This window comes from Biomphalaria glabrata, chromosome 8, assembly GCF_947242115.1.
Source record: "Biomphalaria glabrata chromosome 8, xgBioGlab47.1, whole genome shotgun sequence".
NCBI classification, from domain to species: domain Eukaryota; kingdom Metazoa; phylum Mollusca; class Gastropoda; family Planorbidae; genus Biomphalaria; species Biomphalaria glabrata.
In genome coordinates this window covers 40,635,058-40,650,189 of record NC_074718.1, presented here as the reverse complement: position 1 = coordinate 40,650,189, position 15,132 = coordinate 40,635,058, and the positions used below count along the sequence as shown (strand labels likewise).

The window sequence follows — 15,132 nt, the reverse complement described above, 5'->3', positions numbered from 1 at the left end:
TTTTTTCCTCATAAATCTCTATAAAAACCAAATTACTAGTTGATAAAATAATTAGCCAATTTTTTCGACGTTCACTCCCCTGTTTAAAACCTCAACTACGTCTGGTTCACTTGTGGTTACATCAGAATCCCTTCAGCCAATGCAATCAAATTATCCGTCTAGTTCTACTCATACTTGCATCAGAAACACACACACACGCACACACATTCACTCACAGGAGTTCAGTTTTACGCTTTGAAACCGTAGCCACGTGTTCTAAAATTAAAAAAACAACATTTGAAGAGTGCGGACAGCCAAACCAAAGTTGGCGGGTTTAAATCCAGTATTTATAAAGATCAAAGTACTTGCTCTTACAGAATGTGATAATTAGCTTCATAAAGGGGGGGTGGTCATTTTTAAAAACTAACTTTTATATTTTACTTGTTTAAGGTAGAGCAAAAGATCGTGTGCATCCCGCGATGTACTTAAAGTCTTTCTGAGATGGGTGATAGAGACACCTTTTACCCTTTAAGTTAAGCCACTAAACCAGGGGTTCTCAACCTGTGGGTCGCGACCCCTTTAGGGGTCGATTGACGATTTGTTCGGGGTCGCCTAAGATCATCGAAAATACGGATTGTTATTGTCTATTCTTCTATTGCTGTGTGTGTGTGTGGGGGGGGGGGGTCGCGGCAGAGTGGGGGATTGTAAAAAGGGGTCGCCGAGCATAAAAGGTTGAGAACCGCTGCACTAAACACTAGAATTGCGATTCCATTTTGTATGCACTGTTGTAAAAAAAGCTCAGCACTTAAAGGGTTAAGTGTCCTGCTCAGTATTTACTTGGAGCATTGTTTGGTTTCCAGTTGAGGTCGTTCATATTTTATACGTCTACTCTGTATTCCTATTATTCACCATCTAGTACCGAGTATACCGAAGCACTAGAATACTGATACACTGAAAATACTTAAGCACTGAGAGTACTGAGGTACTGAGAATACTGAAGCACTGGGGATGCTAAAGCACTGAGAATACTGAAGTACTGAAAGTACTGAATACTTCTAGTACTGAAGTACTGATCGTTGAGTGTACTAAAGTACTAAGAATACTGAAATTAGTACTGAAGTACTGAGAATACTGAACCAAAGAACAAAGCAGCAACCCATTGAAGTAGATATCCTTCAGAGACGCTGGAGATGGATAAGTCACACCCTTCGCAAGCATGCATCCAACATAACAAGGCAAGCCCTAACCTGGAACCCCCAAGGAAAGAAGAATAGGGGACGGCCCAGGAATACATGGCGCCGTGATTTGGAAGCAGATGGGCAAGACGTGGGGACAGTTGGAGAGACTCGCCCAGAACCGAGACGCCTGGAGGAAGCTGGTTGGTGGCCTATGCCCCATAAGGGACCACAGGCAGAGATGAGATGATGATGAAGAATACTGAACACTGAGAATTATGAATGTTTAAATAACTAAATCAAATCTAGTATACTAAATAATATAAGTTTAGTTTGTAGTTACTCTCTTATTTAGGAATTTTAGACACTATAACAGTGAAACCTTTTTTAAAAGTAATTTCAAATGTCATTGTTTATCTTTGCTTTACTTCCAAAAATCTAAAAACAATGTTTAAAGCGTCTGTGCACAGAAAACACACACACTATCGAGCATACACATTAACGCACACACAAAAATGTTCACGTGCCATTAACATACTCCCATACCATCGCAAAATTAACATAAGCTGACAAATACACAGACACACACATACACACTAATCCAAACTAACACACATGTGTACTTAGACTTTTCCAACTTACCCCCAAATATAGGCCTACACTCATACACACCAACAGTCAAAACAGAGGCGTATCAATAATGATAAATACTAATCTGATTTTATTCAAATTCTGAGAATCCATTGTAAATCATGTCAACCTCTAAGCAGACGATCATGCCTGCACCTTTAGACAGGAATGGAACCAGATGTAGCCAGGTCGTGAAGCTACCATGTTCCACATCATAAAGTCTGTGTAAGGGATTTCATGTCGGGTACATTCAGTGCCTGGGGTACAACCGCACTGCCCAGCTTGCCATTGGAAAAAGACACAACCCGCGCCTTCAGCAATGTACTTCTGGCAAGTGCCTAAGAGAAATGAGGAAAAAAGAAGACAAAAATATTTTTAGAAATACTTTTAAGAAAGTTACATAAAGCGAAGTTGTATCAATTAGTTTGGATCAGTCTTGTAATTAAATTTGTAAAGATCTAGACTAACAATAAAAAAAATAAATCTGTGATATTAAAAATATTTGTACCTATTGTTTTGTTTAAGGCATTTTCATTATGTCACTTGTCTGGACCAGTTGGGAAAAGTAAAGGGGGGGGGGGAGAAAGAATAGGGTACCTGAGTACATGTTACCATGATCGCTTTTTAAATACATGTATAAAAAAAACTTGAAAGAACTGAATTTCAACTAGAGGGTTCAACCTCATCAAGCCAACTCAGCAATCACTGTGCCAGCGAATTGTTGATGAAAATAGAAGGTTTTATAGTTAATTATTTGATAGCTTCAAACTTTAAAGTGGCAACTTCAACGTATACCACCAGTCAAGTACACAATGTCAGCTTGATCCGAGATTGGGTGTTGGAGAAATAACGTGTACAAACTTTTTACCAGACAGACAGAGTGAGTTGATAAATACATTTGTAAATAAATATGTAAAAGTTCGTAATAAGGAAGAGAGACGCCAAATATCAGCTGATAAAAAGTGTTCCCTTAAATAACTCTATGTAGTGCCGCTCTAATGGAGATTTGCAATTATGGAGGATAATTATGAATAGCTAACTTGTCTGGTGTTTCTGGTGTATGGAATATAGAAGGAATAGATATTTAGTTGGCATACAGTGATCTTTCAAATCTCCTTGACATTATTTATTGGATGTACTTATCTATTATATTATTACTCCCAAACTTTTTCTTTCTACTGTCTTACATTTTTTTAAAGTTCTTTTATATAATAGCCCACCCCTTCCACACATTTTTTCATATCCCCCTTTTTTTTGTCTATTTTACTGTTTTCTATTGCTAAAATAATACTAACCGGATTTTTTAAACTAGGAAAATCTAAAATTATTTTTAAAAAAAGCAAAGCCTATTTAAGAGGAAGTACCACAAAATGTATCTGCCATATATCGCAATACTGTAGGAATAAGCTCCCTTTTTATATTAAAAAAATTAATTAATTACAACTAATGGATTAAATAATTGTTTAATTTATTTATTGATTCGTGTATTGTCATCAATTATGAATAATTATGCAAAGTTTTAACTTGATCCGAGAAAGGGTAAAGTGGGAGGTGGGAAGAGTACAAAAAGTAATAAGGGAAATAATTTTATAAACTTTACAAAAACGAAGACACATGAGATCCTTAGGTTTAAAATCCCCAATTGATCTATTCGTCTAGAAACTAAATTGGTTTATTAGCTTCTTCTGGCTATTTCTCATTTTTCTCCACTTACCTTTCTCATTGTTTGGGGCAATGGTTGACATCAACAGATCCTGTCGTCTGCTCATGACGACCGGGCCGGTCAGTATCTCACAGCATTCATCCTGGTCACACTCTGTGGTAGCTTTACATTCTTTTCCCACAAGCGCCTGTAAAACAGAGGCATGAGTGTAACAAGGATTTTTTTCTGGGTGGGGTTGTTTTTTGGCCCTCCCCCCCCAACCGACAAACACATACACGATATATTTTAACAGTGGGTTGACGGTAAACGAAGAATAAACAACAGGTCAATATTTAATTCTGAACATATTTGGAAGATAATATAAATTGCGATAAGGAATATTCACGTTGGACCTGACCACAGAAAATAAAACTGTTCTGGAACACAGGCAATCAGCATATCATCAAGCTATTTTTTTTTATGAGGGCTTGAGGGGTTCAAATCCTCTCTTGCAAAAGCCCTGGACAGAAACCCTGCTGTCTTGCGTAATGCATGTCACCATACAGGTCAAGAATTTTTGGTTTCCCAGACCTGTCGAGATGGAGATCAGCAAGTCTGGGGCAGTAAAAAACAATATGAGACGCGGTTTCCTCTTTCTTTCCCGCAGCAGGGGCACCGTGAGTTAAAGTTAGGCCAAAGGGAAATATGAGCTTGCTGCGCCTCATGTGCTGCCAGACGTCACTAGCATGTCGGGACTTATTCTAGAACTTTTCTATTTTTTTTTCCAGAGCATGGTGAAAACTTGCAGCCTGCTCGGTGCGTGTTGTTAGCTCTCCCTGGTGGGCCTGGAAGTCTGCAATGGTGTTGTCAGTCACACCTACCTGTGACTGGATACCCACTGCATTATTACCATGGTGTCATAGTGATGCTTTATATCATGTGAAGCCTTGATGACACTGTCGATATTGAGGGGCCATAGTCCAGGGCTTGGCAAATCCTGAAGTAAAGGTTTTGTGACGCTTCCTCGAGTCGAGAGTTAATAATAAGGATTCACAGATCGTCATTGACTCCGCATCAAAACAAAGGCATTAAGTTTAAGTATATTTTCTATAATAAAACAAGGAAAATTCTTTTAAAAAAAAATAGAGCTTATAAAAGGAAAAGAACTGTACATTTATAGCCACATCTATCATATCTGCAAAGATTCATTTAATCAACGCCACTTATTAATTGTTTTTTTTTATTGATTGTTTATTAAGGATAATGACTAATTGTGCAAAGTTTCAACTTGATCCCAGAATGAGGGAAGTGTGAGACATGCTCAGAACGTGTTGTGCCAGACAGAGTTGATAGACGCTTTGTAAGAACAGCTTTACAAATAGAATCTATCATCTTAACACAAGCTCGAATGCAATTTTGATTGTGAAATAACTGACTCCTAGTTAGCCTAGTGTACCGCTAACTTAAATGTAGACTCTGTTGAGTGCACTAAAAACTCGCTACTAATACTCCTTATTCTCTCTCTCTCTCTCTCTCTCTCTCACACACACACACACACACACATATACACAAACTCATTTTCACACAGATGCTCACTCACACGCACTCACACCCCCCAGATTATATTTTTATATGAGCATGAATGATGGAACGGGTGACCTGAATCAGGCAGAAAAAATAACTTTTCAGAGTTTTAGACTGTAGTTAACATGCAGGACTAGATCGGAACATGAATACGCGTGGGACGTAATTATTTTATTGTTTTTAAAGAACGTCTTCAACGTATAAGATAAGAAGATAACTTACGTCTGATGCGACTAGAAGTGTGGCTAGTGTCCAGAGAAGTCCAGAATACATTTTGACCCGATGGACTGTCAACAGTTAAATGTCACATATTAACAGTCACTTGAATTCGCAGGCATTTCTGAATGAGATATGACGTCATTGCTGATAACGAGTTCAAGGCTGATTTGAGTTAAACTTCTCAAATACAAGAACAGCTGTTGTAATTATTAAAATTAGTTTTTATTCTCATTTTAGGGTCCACAAATTTTAAAATACTTCATTGGAAATAAGCTTTAGAAAGTTTCAAAAAAAAAAATCTTACAACTCTAGTCTTGCGGTATGCGCGATAGACTACTACAAGATTCTCGATGGTCTCGGGTCATACCCTCCCGGCTGCAATACCCCGTAGTCCTGCGGCAGTTTTGAACTAAAAGTAAATTATCTTCTACTCTGAAGGAACATCCGAAACATGTAAAACAATTGACATGCAAACATATTTTTTTGAAACCTCGAATCCCACATCATTTACAATGTAAATAAAGTTTGGCGCTAAGTATCTGTTACAGTGTGCAATCCACGATATAAAAGTCTTGGTCCTGACCACTCATCTATCAATCCCCTCATATTATTCCACTTACCGTGGACGATAAGACCTGAGAAAATTTAACCTATCCTTACTTAACTTATGCCGAGGACAATTAAGCAATTAACAAGCTTGAAACCGCATCGGTTAAATTTACCGAAAATGATTTTTTTTTTATTCTCAATTTCTACCAAATATATATTTTGAAGCCGACATTTTAATGTTTAAAGTACAAAACAATAATTCCTTCCGCTTTAAGCACTCACGAACTACTTTAGTGGTGCGTAACTATCGAACACTTTAGTGGTGCGTAACTATCGAACACTTTAGTGGTGCGTAACTTTCAAAAACACTTTAGTGGTGCGTAACTATCGAACACTTTAGTGGTGCGTAACTATCGAACACTTTAGTGGTGCGTAACTATCGAACTACTTTAGTGGTGCGTAACTATCGAACACTTTAGTGGTGCGTAACTATCGAACACTTTAGTGGTGCGTAACTTTCGAACACTTTAGTGGTGCGTAACTATCGAACACTTTAGTGGTGCGTAACTATCGAACACTTTAGTGGTGCGTAACTTTCGAACTACTTTAGTGGTGCGTAACTATCGAACACTTTAGTGGTGCGTAACTATCGAACACTTTAGTGGTGCGTAACTATCGAACACTTTAGTGGTGCGTAACTATCGAACACTTTAGTGGTGCGTAACTATCGAACACTTTAGTGGTGCGTAACTATCGAACACTTTAGTGGTGCGTAACTTTCGAACACTTTAGTGGTGCGTAACTTTCGAACACTTTAGTGGTGCGTAACGTTCATTCGTTCCATTGCGTTATTGATGTCTATTTCTTCACAGACCTAGATCTTTAATATAATTCTCCTCTACGTGTAGATAATTGTCAAAGTGATTTTTTTTTTACCTTTTTACCTATCCCTTAGTCTGTTGGACCGTTGGGGCACCAATCAAGTTTGTCGACCGTCTTTCTCCATTCCTCCCTGTCTTTTGCCTTGTTTAAAACATCTATCAATGACAGGCCCGTCCATTCTTTTATGTTGCCCTCCCATCGCTTTCTCTGTCTGCCTCTTCTTCTTTTTCCTGGTACTGTTCCCTGAAGGAAGGTCTTTGAAGTGAATATGAGAGATTATTCTAAGACCATTGTGATTATCAAATGTTTTTTTTTTTACATCTGTATGAAAGCGCGTGTGTATAGAAACAATTTTGAAACGGACTAGATCTAGATCTACGAGTAGTCCTCTATTCTAACGCAAAATTTGACCGAAAAATTGTCACAGTGAAGATGAGGGCCTATTAAAAGTGGGAGTGTACGTGTTTGTTTTGTTTTTGGAGGGGGAGGGGTGGGAGGAGCGTGTGGAAAAGGGGGGGGGGATAATAAAACGGTTTCTGAAGATGTTTATTCTAAATAAGTTGCCTTCTCTAGATTTAGATATATGATTAACAAAATGAAAATAAATATGTAAAGAAACGACTAGGTTGGGAGGTGCTTTTTCCTTAACATTGTTCCGCGGGAAGGGGCGTTTCATTTGAAAATAGTAAGTGTAGATCTCTATGTGGGAGGCATTATAGTGGAGGAAGATGGAAGACTACAACTGATGGGCCTGAGAGACCCCCAAGGTTTTGAATCCAAGCGCATTACCATTCAGCCACCACGACCAGTTATTTATAGCCACAGTACAGTCAAGAAACAGGTCCATTATAACAGGTCCAGTGTAATGTGCAAGTTTGTTTCCCGCGACCTCCTTCTCAAAAGAAAAACTTCGCAATATTAACAAATTTAATGAAAACTGTCATTGGAAGAAAAAAACAACTAAATCTATCAAGAACAAATAAGCCAAGGCTTTTTTTTTTATCTCCCCTTATCTTCGTCTTGTCCTCTCATCTATTGTGTATTGTCTTTATTAATAGTTTTAAATGGTGACGCTATCTTGCCCTGACACAATCAGCATTGTCTAAATTAATCGTTTATTGTCGAGACACGGCCTGCGGGCTATATTTGAAATACTCTGGACCGTGACCCATTGCTTTCCTGTCCCCTTGAGACTTTTCCCCGAGAACATAATGAAACTCCCAGAGAGGCTAGACTCAGCTCAACTTTTTTTCTGAGCGGCGATCTGTGACACGTGTGTGGGAAATGTATGGAACCCAAGTAAGTAAAGTAAAGTTTCCCTTTCAGACCTTGTGGTCTATAGGGCAGATGATGTAAAGGTCATCTGTTTCTGTGGCCTACGGATAACAAGGGTGTCATGTGGCCAGCACAACGACCAACCGCCTTTACTAATGTCAGGTACCCATTAGAGCTGGGTGGACTCAGAGTGGACTCAGAGTGAACTCAGAGGCGCCCGAAGATCCCGAAATTAAAAATCCCAGTCTTCACCAGGATTCGAACCCCGGTCCCCGGTTCGGAAGCCAAGCGCTTTACCGCTCAGCCACCGCGCCTCCAAGGAACCCAAGGATCGGGTTGTAAAAGTTTGGGGACCTCTGGTCTTGATCTACTTTGTGTTTTAAAAAAATGCAGCCCCAAGAAATCTAGGTCAAAAACGATTCACCGTATTTAGTACAGTTTTTCTCAAACTTTTATCGGTGGTGCCCTTCTAAATGTGAAACATCACAACGGCGCCACGCCCCCCCCCCCTTAAAAAACACACACTTTTTTTAACAGTTGGGGATTTCGTGGAGCATTGTAGGCTCCCACACTGGTGTCCGGAAGAGTTTTAAATGTAATGAAAAAGAAATGAAACTTTCATGTTGTATTGTTTAAATAACCAATAGATTTATAATCCAAATTAACGAATTGAATATGAGTCGGTTTAATTGTTATATTTCAAATAGTTTTTGTACATAATCCTTAATTGTTTTGTATAGTAGTACTGGAGATGCAGCCGGCTTCCCCTCCACCCAGAAAAGGGAGGGGTCCGGGGTCGGGGATCAGATCGCCTGCGCCAAACTTATTCCAATGTTCTGATTTTCAGATTTTTTTTTCTCCTGGCGTCCAGAACGCCCTTTTCTAATAGTAAGTAGAGACTTAAAAAAAAAAAGCACTACCCATCCTAGTAAAAAAAAACAGTCGAGGGTCAAATAAAGTCCAATAAATAAAGAGGCAGGACTGACCAAGAATATTATGTGCACTTACGTCTGTAATGAGTGTGATAGTCGTCAGATCATTTTCCTGTAAAGTAAGACGTCTTGTCGCGGGTTCTGTTTGTTTCTTTTTTGTTTGTTTGTTTGTATGTTTGTTTATCAAATGTTTGACATGCTTCAGATGTTCCTTCTGTGTTGACAATCTACTTCCTAGTCCAAACCTCCCGCAGGACGACGGGGCATGGCAGCGGACAGGGTATGAACCCAGGACCATCCAGACAACCGAACGACAGTCCAGAGCGCATACCGCACGACCAGGAAGCCATCCTTTTGTCTAACAAAAGTCGTCAACATAACGAGGTGCAATAGTCGAAAGAATTTCGACCATTCTGACTCAAGAAATTCGAGAAGAATCCGAATTTTTCGCCCATCGTAACCGATAAAGAATCAATTCAGACCTCCAGGCGAGCTGAGGGATTTATCTCTGCATTCTTTTGCTTCCAAATGTGACTTGTATCAATTGTATATAGAATAGAAATCTAGTACCAAAGTCTAAATTGAGTAGAAAAAAAAAACTCATTTGCAAAGAAAGTTTGTGTTCTCACACAACCTCAAAGGCGACCCCTCTGGGTAGGCTGTTTGGTAGGCTATGCAGGTAATACAATTTTTTAAATAAATATTTACAATAATAATAATAATATGCTAGAGACATTTGGGAAAACTTTTTATTCAGACGTGATAGTGTACACGTGTAACCAAGAAGTTCGCTTATTGTTTCTCACATTTTGAGACCCACTGAAATCCAGGATGCGGGGCTATCATCGACCTTGCCGCCATTGTAGGTACAGGAATCTCATAAGAGTGACAGTAGGTGCCAGGGGCGCAGCTGCAATAGCCATTGATCTTTTCAAAGTGTCCACAGGGGTCCCCCTCTACCTTGTACTTCTGGCAAGTACCTGCGAGAATGATAAATTTTTTTCAAGTGAATCGTATAAAAAAAGTCAAATAATAATATTATGGAGAAATAGTTACCATGCTGTTTATGTTTCTTTGACTCTTTTGATCAAGTTATTTATTTTGATTATTATGAATTAATGTTCACTTTCTGGCGCTGCCAGGGTCGAGCTTTGTTAAGCGGAAACAAAATTCATTGTAGTGTCAACTGAGGAATTTTCTGATATTATGGCAGGTCTGCATTAGTACTGCCTTCTGACAGGCAACGAGGATCTTCTTATGAATGCGTGGGCTTCGAATGTGTCTTCTAGGACACTTGTCACTGCCTTTACCTTTACATATCTCATAGTCTGTTGGACAGTTGGGACACCATGTAAGATTCGACGACCATCCTTCTCCATTCCTCTCTGTCCTTTGCCTTAGTTAGAACCTCTTTCAATGGCAGGCCCGTCCACTTGTCACTTTCCCCTCAATGTAAAAACTGGGTATATTGTTATTTCAGATATCACAGACTTTCTGTCTACAACATTAGGAAAGATTTTCTTCAATTCTTAGAAATACTGTTGCCTATAACCTGGGAGTGGTTTATCAACACATTTATTTCTACCTTTTAATTATGTTAATATTCATTTCTCTCGTTCATTTGATCCTCTTCACTCCTCTTGTTCTACCACTAACAGCCCTTCTCAATAGTGTGAGGTGCAAGTCATGGAGTAGCTTGATCTCAGGTGTTCGGTCATGAGGCTGTGTATTATAATCTTCATTAAACACTCGACTTATTGGTGAATATAAATTACCGCCAACGTCATTGTATTGATGAAGACATTTTTTTTTAGTCTAAGTAGGCCGTGTGACGTAGTGGATTTTTTTTCCTTTGACGTCAAATGGAATTGATTCTTTAAATGAAATGCTAAAAGAACTCACTCGGTGCACCAATGTCTTTGAACCCTCGACAACTTATTTGTTTTGATGAAGGCATTTAAAAAACATGTAAAACAGAAAAAAAAACAACTTTTTACAACGGCAAATGAATCTTTGAAACACTATTACCTTTGACAATTAAAATAAAATCACGTCTTGAATATTCCTTGCGAATAGGCGGATCCAACAGGGGCCGACTCTGAGTTTGTGTAATAACACAAACTCTCTTTGTAATCTTTTTTTTTCGTGTGTTTTTTTCCTCTAAAGACACTAAAATCAATGGATATTATTATCCATATAATTACTAATAAAAGTTTGTAATAAACGCCTGCTGACTGCCCATTGTATCGTGCTTACCTGTCTTGGTAAGTGGTGCTATGGTATTCAGCAAGACCTCCTGCCTCTTACTCATCACCATAAACTCACTCAGAATCTGACAGCACTCGCCCGGGTCACACTCTGACTCCACTCGGCAGACCTTTCAAACCAGTGCCTGTGAATACAGTTTAAGTGGTCAACGGGTCAAATGAACTTTTCACAAAGTGTTGTGGCCTGTTGATGGTGCTGAGGTTGTGAACTTGTTCCAAATTTAACAAATTTGAAACTTTAAGAGCTCTAAGACAACATCACAGAATAGATTTAAGAAACAGTAGGGACAATGTTTATGTACAAATAAGAATAGCTCTTACACTATTAGAAAGTCAAGCTACTAGATCTATCTAGAGATGGCTTCTATACTATTAGAAAGTCAAGCTACTAGATCTATCTAGAGATGGCTTCTGTACTATTAGAAAGTCAAGCTACTAGATCTATCTAGATGTGGCTTCTATACTATTAGAAAGTCAAGCTACTAGATCTATCTAGAGATGGCTTCTGTACTATTAGAAAGTCAAGCTACTAGATCTATCTAGATGTGACTTCTATACTATTAGAAAGTCAAGCTACTAGATCTATCTAGAGATGGCTTCTGTACTATTAGAAAGTCAAGCTACTAGATCTATCTAGATGTGGCTTCTGTACTATTAGAAAGTCAAGCTACTAGATCTATCTAGATGTGGCTTCTATACTATTAGAAAGTCAAGCTACTAGATCTATCTAGAGAAGGCTTCTGTACTATTACAAAGTCAAGCTACTAGATCTATCTAGATGTGACTTCTATACTATTAGAAAGTCAAGCTACTAGATCTATCTAGAGATGGCTTCTATACTATTAGAAAGTCAAGCTACTAGATCTATCTAGGGATGGCTTCTATACTATTAGAAAGTCAAGCTACTAGATCTATCTAGAGACTAGAGATGGCTTCTATTCTATTAGAAAGTCAAGCTACTAGATCTATCTAGAGATGGCTTCTATACTATTAGAAAGTCAAGCTACTAGATCTATCTAGAGATGGCTTCTATACTATTAGAAAGTCAAGCTACTAGATCTATCTAGAGATGGCTTCTATACTATTAGAAAGTCAAGCTACTAGATCTATCTAGAGATGGCTTCTATACTATTAGAAAGTCAAGCTACTAGATCTATCTAGAGATGGCTTCTATACTATTAGAAAGTCAAGCTACTAGATCCATCTAGAGATGGCTTCTATACTATTAGAAAGTCAAGCTACTAGATCCATATAGAGATGGCTTCTATACTATTAGAAAGTCAAGCTACTAGATCTATCTAGAGGTTGCTTCTATTACTATCAGGCAGCCCAGCTTTTAAATCTATCTAAGATGTGAATACTTATAAGATCTAAAATTTTAGATTATACTGATGTATAATTGTTCTACCCTGTTCGTCATAATTCTGTTTGATCACGTGTCTAAGCATTTATATTTATAGAATACAAGTTTTTAAACCCTAACAGAGAGTGGAACCGCACTTACCCATACATCTAATAACATAAGGGTTATGAGAGTTTATGGACGCCTTAAAATTATGTTTTAATTTACACCTCATCAAGATCTAAACCCAAGCCTAAGACATTTTTAGGAGGCTGAAAATATAAAGGGGAAAAAAAGAAAGTTTTACTGTTTGGTATTTTAATCTAGATCTTGGTATGTTTGGTTATTAATTGTTAAAACATAGTTTTATCATACAAAACATTAAGAAAACCTGTGTCCGTTGAGCAATGATCAAGGTCTCAAGAGATGTGTAAACAGATAGTTTACTCACACATAGGTCTCGTTAAGATTCAAGTTTTTTAAACAGAAGATTTGAAAATGGAGGGGAGTTAATTAGAAATACAAATTTTCCGATTCGAGAGGCTTGCACTTCGAAACCTTTAAAAATGGAAGGCAAGCTTATATTGAGGTAGTATGTCTAAGTTTCAAGCTTCATTGTAAGTACTTTTGCGAATTGTTATTTGAATTAAGTTAATAGTGCATGTTGATACAACGTTGGCAGTACTTCCTATAGTCTTTACCTGTGAAAAGGCAAAAAGCGCCGCCAGTGTCCAAAAGAATGTCCCGTACATCCTGACAATGTTAAGTAACTGAAGAAAAAAAAGTCTCTGTCCGGTTAAGAATTCAATCTACATATGTGTAACGAACGATTACATAACAACAACTATTAAACAGATCATTCTCTTATCTTTCTTGTCTCTAGAAATATTGACAGATGTCATACAGATTTAGTGTGATTATTAGTTTGAAATTTTCACTAGAAGTTGTATTAGCTTTTTTTTTCTCAATCGGGCTGTCATGTCTTCATAAATAAAACAACAACTGCTGACTCTTTGTCTTGCTAAAAACATTACTAGACAAGGTATTGGGCTGATAGTTCAACAGTCACTGAAAAGTAAAGAGCTTTACAGATTGTATAAGGCACATTATACATGTAAATCCCCACACTACTGGAAAGGAGGTTTACTAGATGAGATTTGTCAGACTGTTGCATAAAATTATTGACGGCTCTAGTCAAATAATTTCTATTAATTTTACCTCTTTATATCTCTCCTTCTATCTTGCTCTGTCACTCTCTTTTCTCCTTTCACTTTTTAAAATGCCTCTGTTATTCTCAATAGAATACAAAGCTTGATCCAGTGTATTTTACCTTTACCTATCCCTTAGTCTATTGGACCGTTGGGGCACCATGCAAGACTAGTCGACCAGTGTATGGTGCTGTATAATAAACTATATAACTTTAATAAACTATATAACTATAATAAACTATATAGCTATAACAAACTATATAACTATAATAAACCATATAACTATAATAAACTATATAACTATAATAAACTATATAACTTTAATAAACTATATAACTATCTATATTATAAAGTAGAATGTGAGGGGTATGTATGTATGTATGTATGTATGTTACTTATAGACATCAAAACCGCTTGACCAATCTTGATAAAACTAGGCAGGAATGTTCCTTGGGTACCAACTTAGACCGTAGTGTATGTATTGTAGCCCTAAAACAAACTTAAGACCCTCAAAAAAAATAAAGTTGTCCGACTCTATTACAGCTATAGTATTTTATGGATCTAGGCCATGTCTACAATGTTGACATGAGAAAAGATAGAAAGGATTTAGACCTAGATCTAATTTTAAGAAATACACTTTGCGCAGATAGTTTTTTACTTTGACACATGAAAATACAAAAGAAGATCCATTGATTTCATTATATAATAAAATTAACCTTCAATTTTGTGTTTCAAAAGCATTTTTTACATTAATTAGTTCCTTATATCTGTGATTACAGATTTCCTGACGAACATTCTTTCATTAGACAATTCCGTAATGAATCGCGTACTAAATATTAATTCGTTTAATTGTTTACTTTATAATCCCATCCCTAGATCTAAAACTCTAATTCAACTCTAAGATGATAAAACTTCTCTTCGAACAGATAGTTTTATACTTTAACACATAAACATATTAATTAAAGTCCATTCATTTCATATTTTGATCAAATAAACATTCAAATTTGGTTTTCTAAAGCTACATTCGTTTACGAAAGCTGCGAAGCCGAGTTAAAGGCCTAGATCTATATTCATTCATGAATCGCGTACTAAAAATTATTTCGTTTAATTGTTCACTTTATAATCCCATTCATTTAACAAAGCTATCGCTCTTTTCGTTTTTACTAGATATGAATGTATCGGCTTCGGATAAACCCATTTTCACAAAACTAATTTTATTTTCGTAGCGAAAGAGAAATAATGTGAAAGGATCATTAGCTAAGTTTTACATACATCTAAATCCAATCCACTACATTAGTAAACACAAACTTAGACCCGCAGGCCGCGGGTAATGCCAGGCTATATATATATATATATAAAAGCTTATACGGAAGTGTAATTGTAGCCTACCAATTAGTTTGAATCAGTCGTGTCATTCAATTTGTAATGGATTGCTAGACCAACAACAA

The 15,132-nt window shown here is 37.3% G+C and overlaps 2 protein-coding genes and 1 long non-coding RNA gene across 3 annotated transcripts in view; 1 reads left to right on the top strand and 2 right to left on the bottom strand.

The window, feature by feature from the left end:
* The window catches only part of LOC106057354 (gamma-aminobutyric acid receptor subunit beta), a 220,201-nt gene that overhangs the window by 160,522 nt on the left and 44,547 nt on the right, over positions 1-15,132 (top strand). The gene's annotated exons all lie outside the window — the stretch shown is intronic.
* LOC106057364 (uncharacterized) lies at positions 1,853-5,350 on the bottom strand. The gene is made up of 3 exons (XM_013214532.2): positions 5,233-5,350; positions 3,499-3,634; positions 1,853-2,122 (listed from the first exon to the last, which is right to left on the bottom strand). Exons 1-3 carry the CDS (start codon positions 5,281-5,283, stop codon positions 1,929-1,931), a joined length of 381 nt encoding a protein of 126 aa, XP_013069986.2. The 5' UTR covers positions 5,284-5,350; the 3' UTR covers positions 1,853-1,928.
* Positions 9,710-13,332, bottom strand: LOC106057368 (uncharacterized). Its single transcript, XR_008779329.1, has 3 exons — positions 13,178-13,332; positions 11,124-11,259; positions 9,710-9,847 (listed from the first exon to the last, which is right to left on the bottom strand). It is a non-coding gene; the product is annotated as an uncharacterized LOC106057368 (long non-coding RNA).

What these genes read in the sequence shown, in the direction of transcription:
- LOC106057364 (XM_013214532.2), bottom strand. Translation starts at nt 5,283, where the DNA reads ATGTATTCTGGACTTCTCTGGACACTAGCCACACTTCTAGTCGCATCA. An exon ending in CACTTCTAGTCGCATCAGAC is followed by an intron (nt 3,635 to 5,232) that starts GTAAGTTATCTT and finishes TCTGTTTTACAG; the next exon opens with GCGCTTGTGGGAAAAGAATG. An exon ending in TGCCCCAAACAATGAGAAAG is followed by an intron (nt 2,123 to 3,498) that starts GTAAGTGGAGAA and finishes CATTTCTCTTAG; the next exon opens with GCACTTGCCAGAAGTACATT.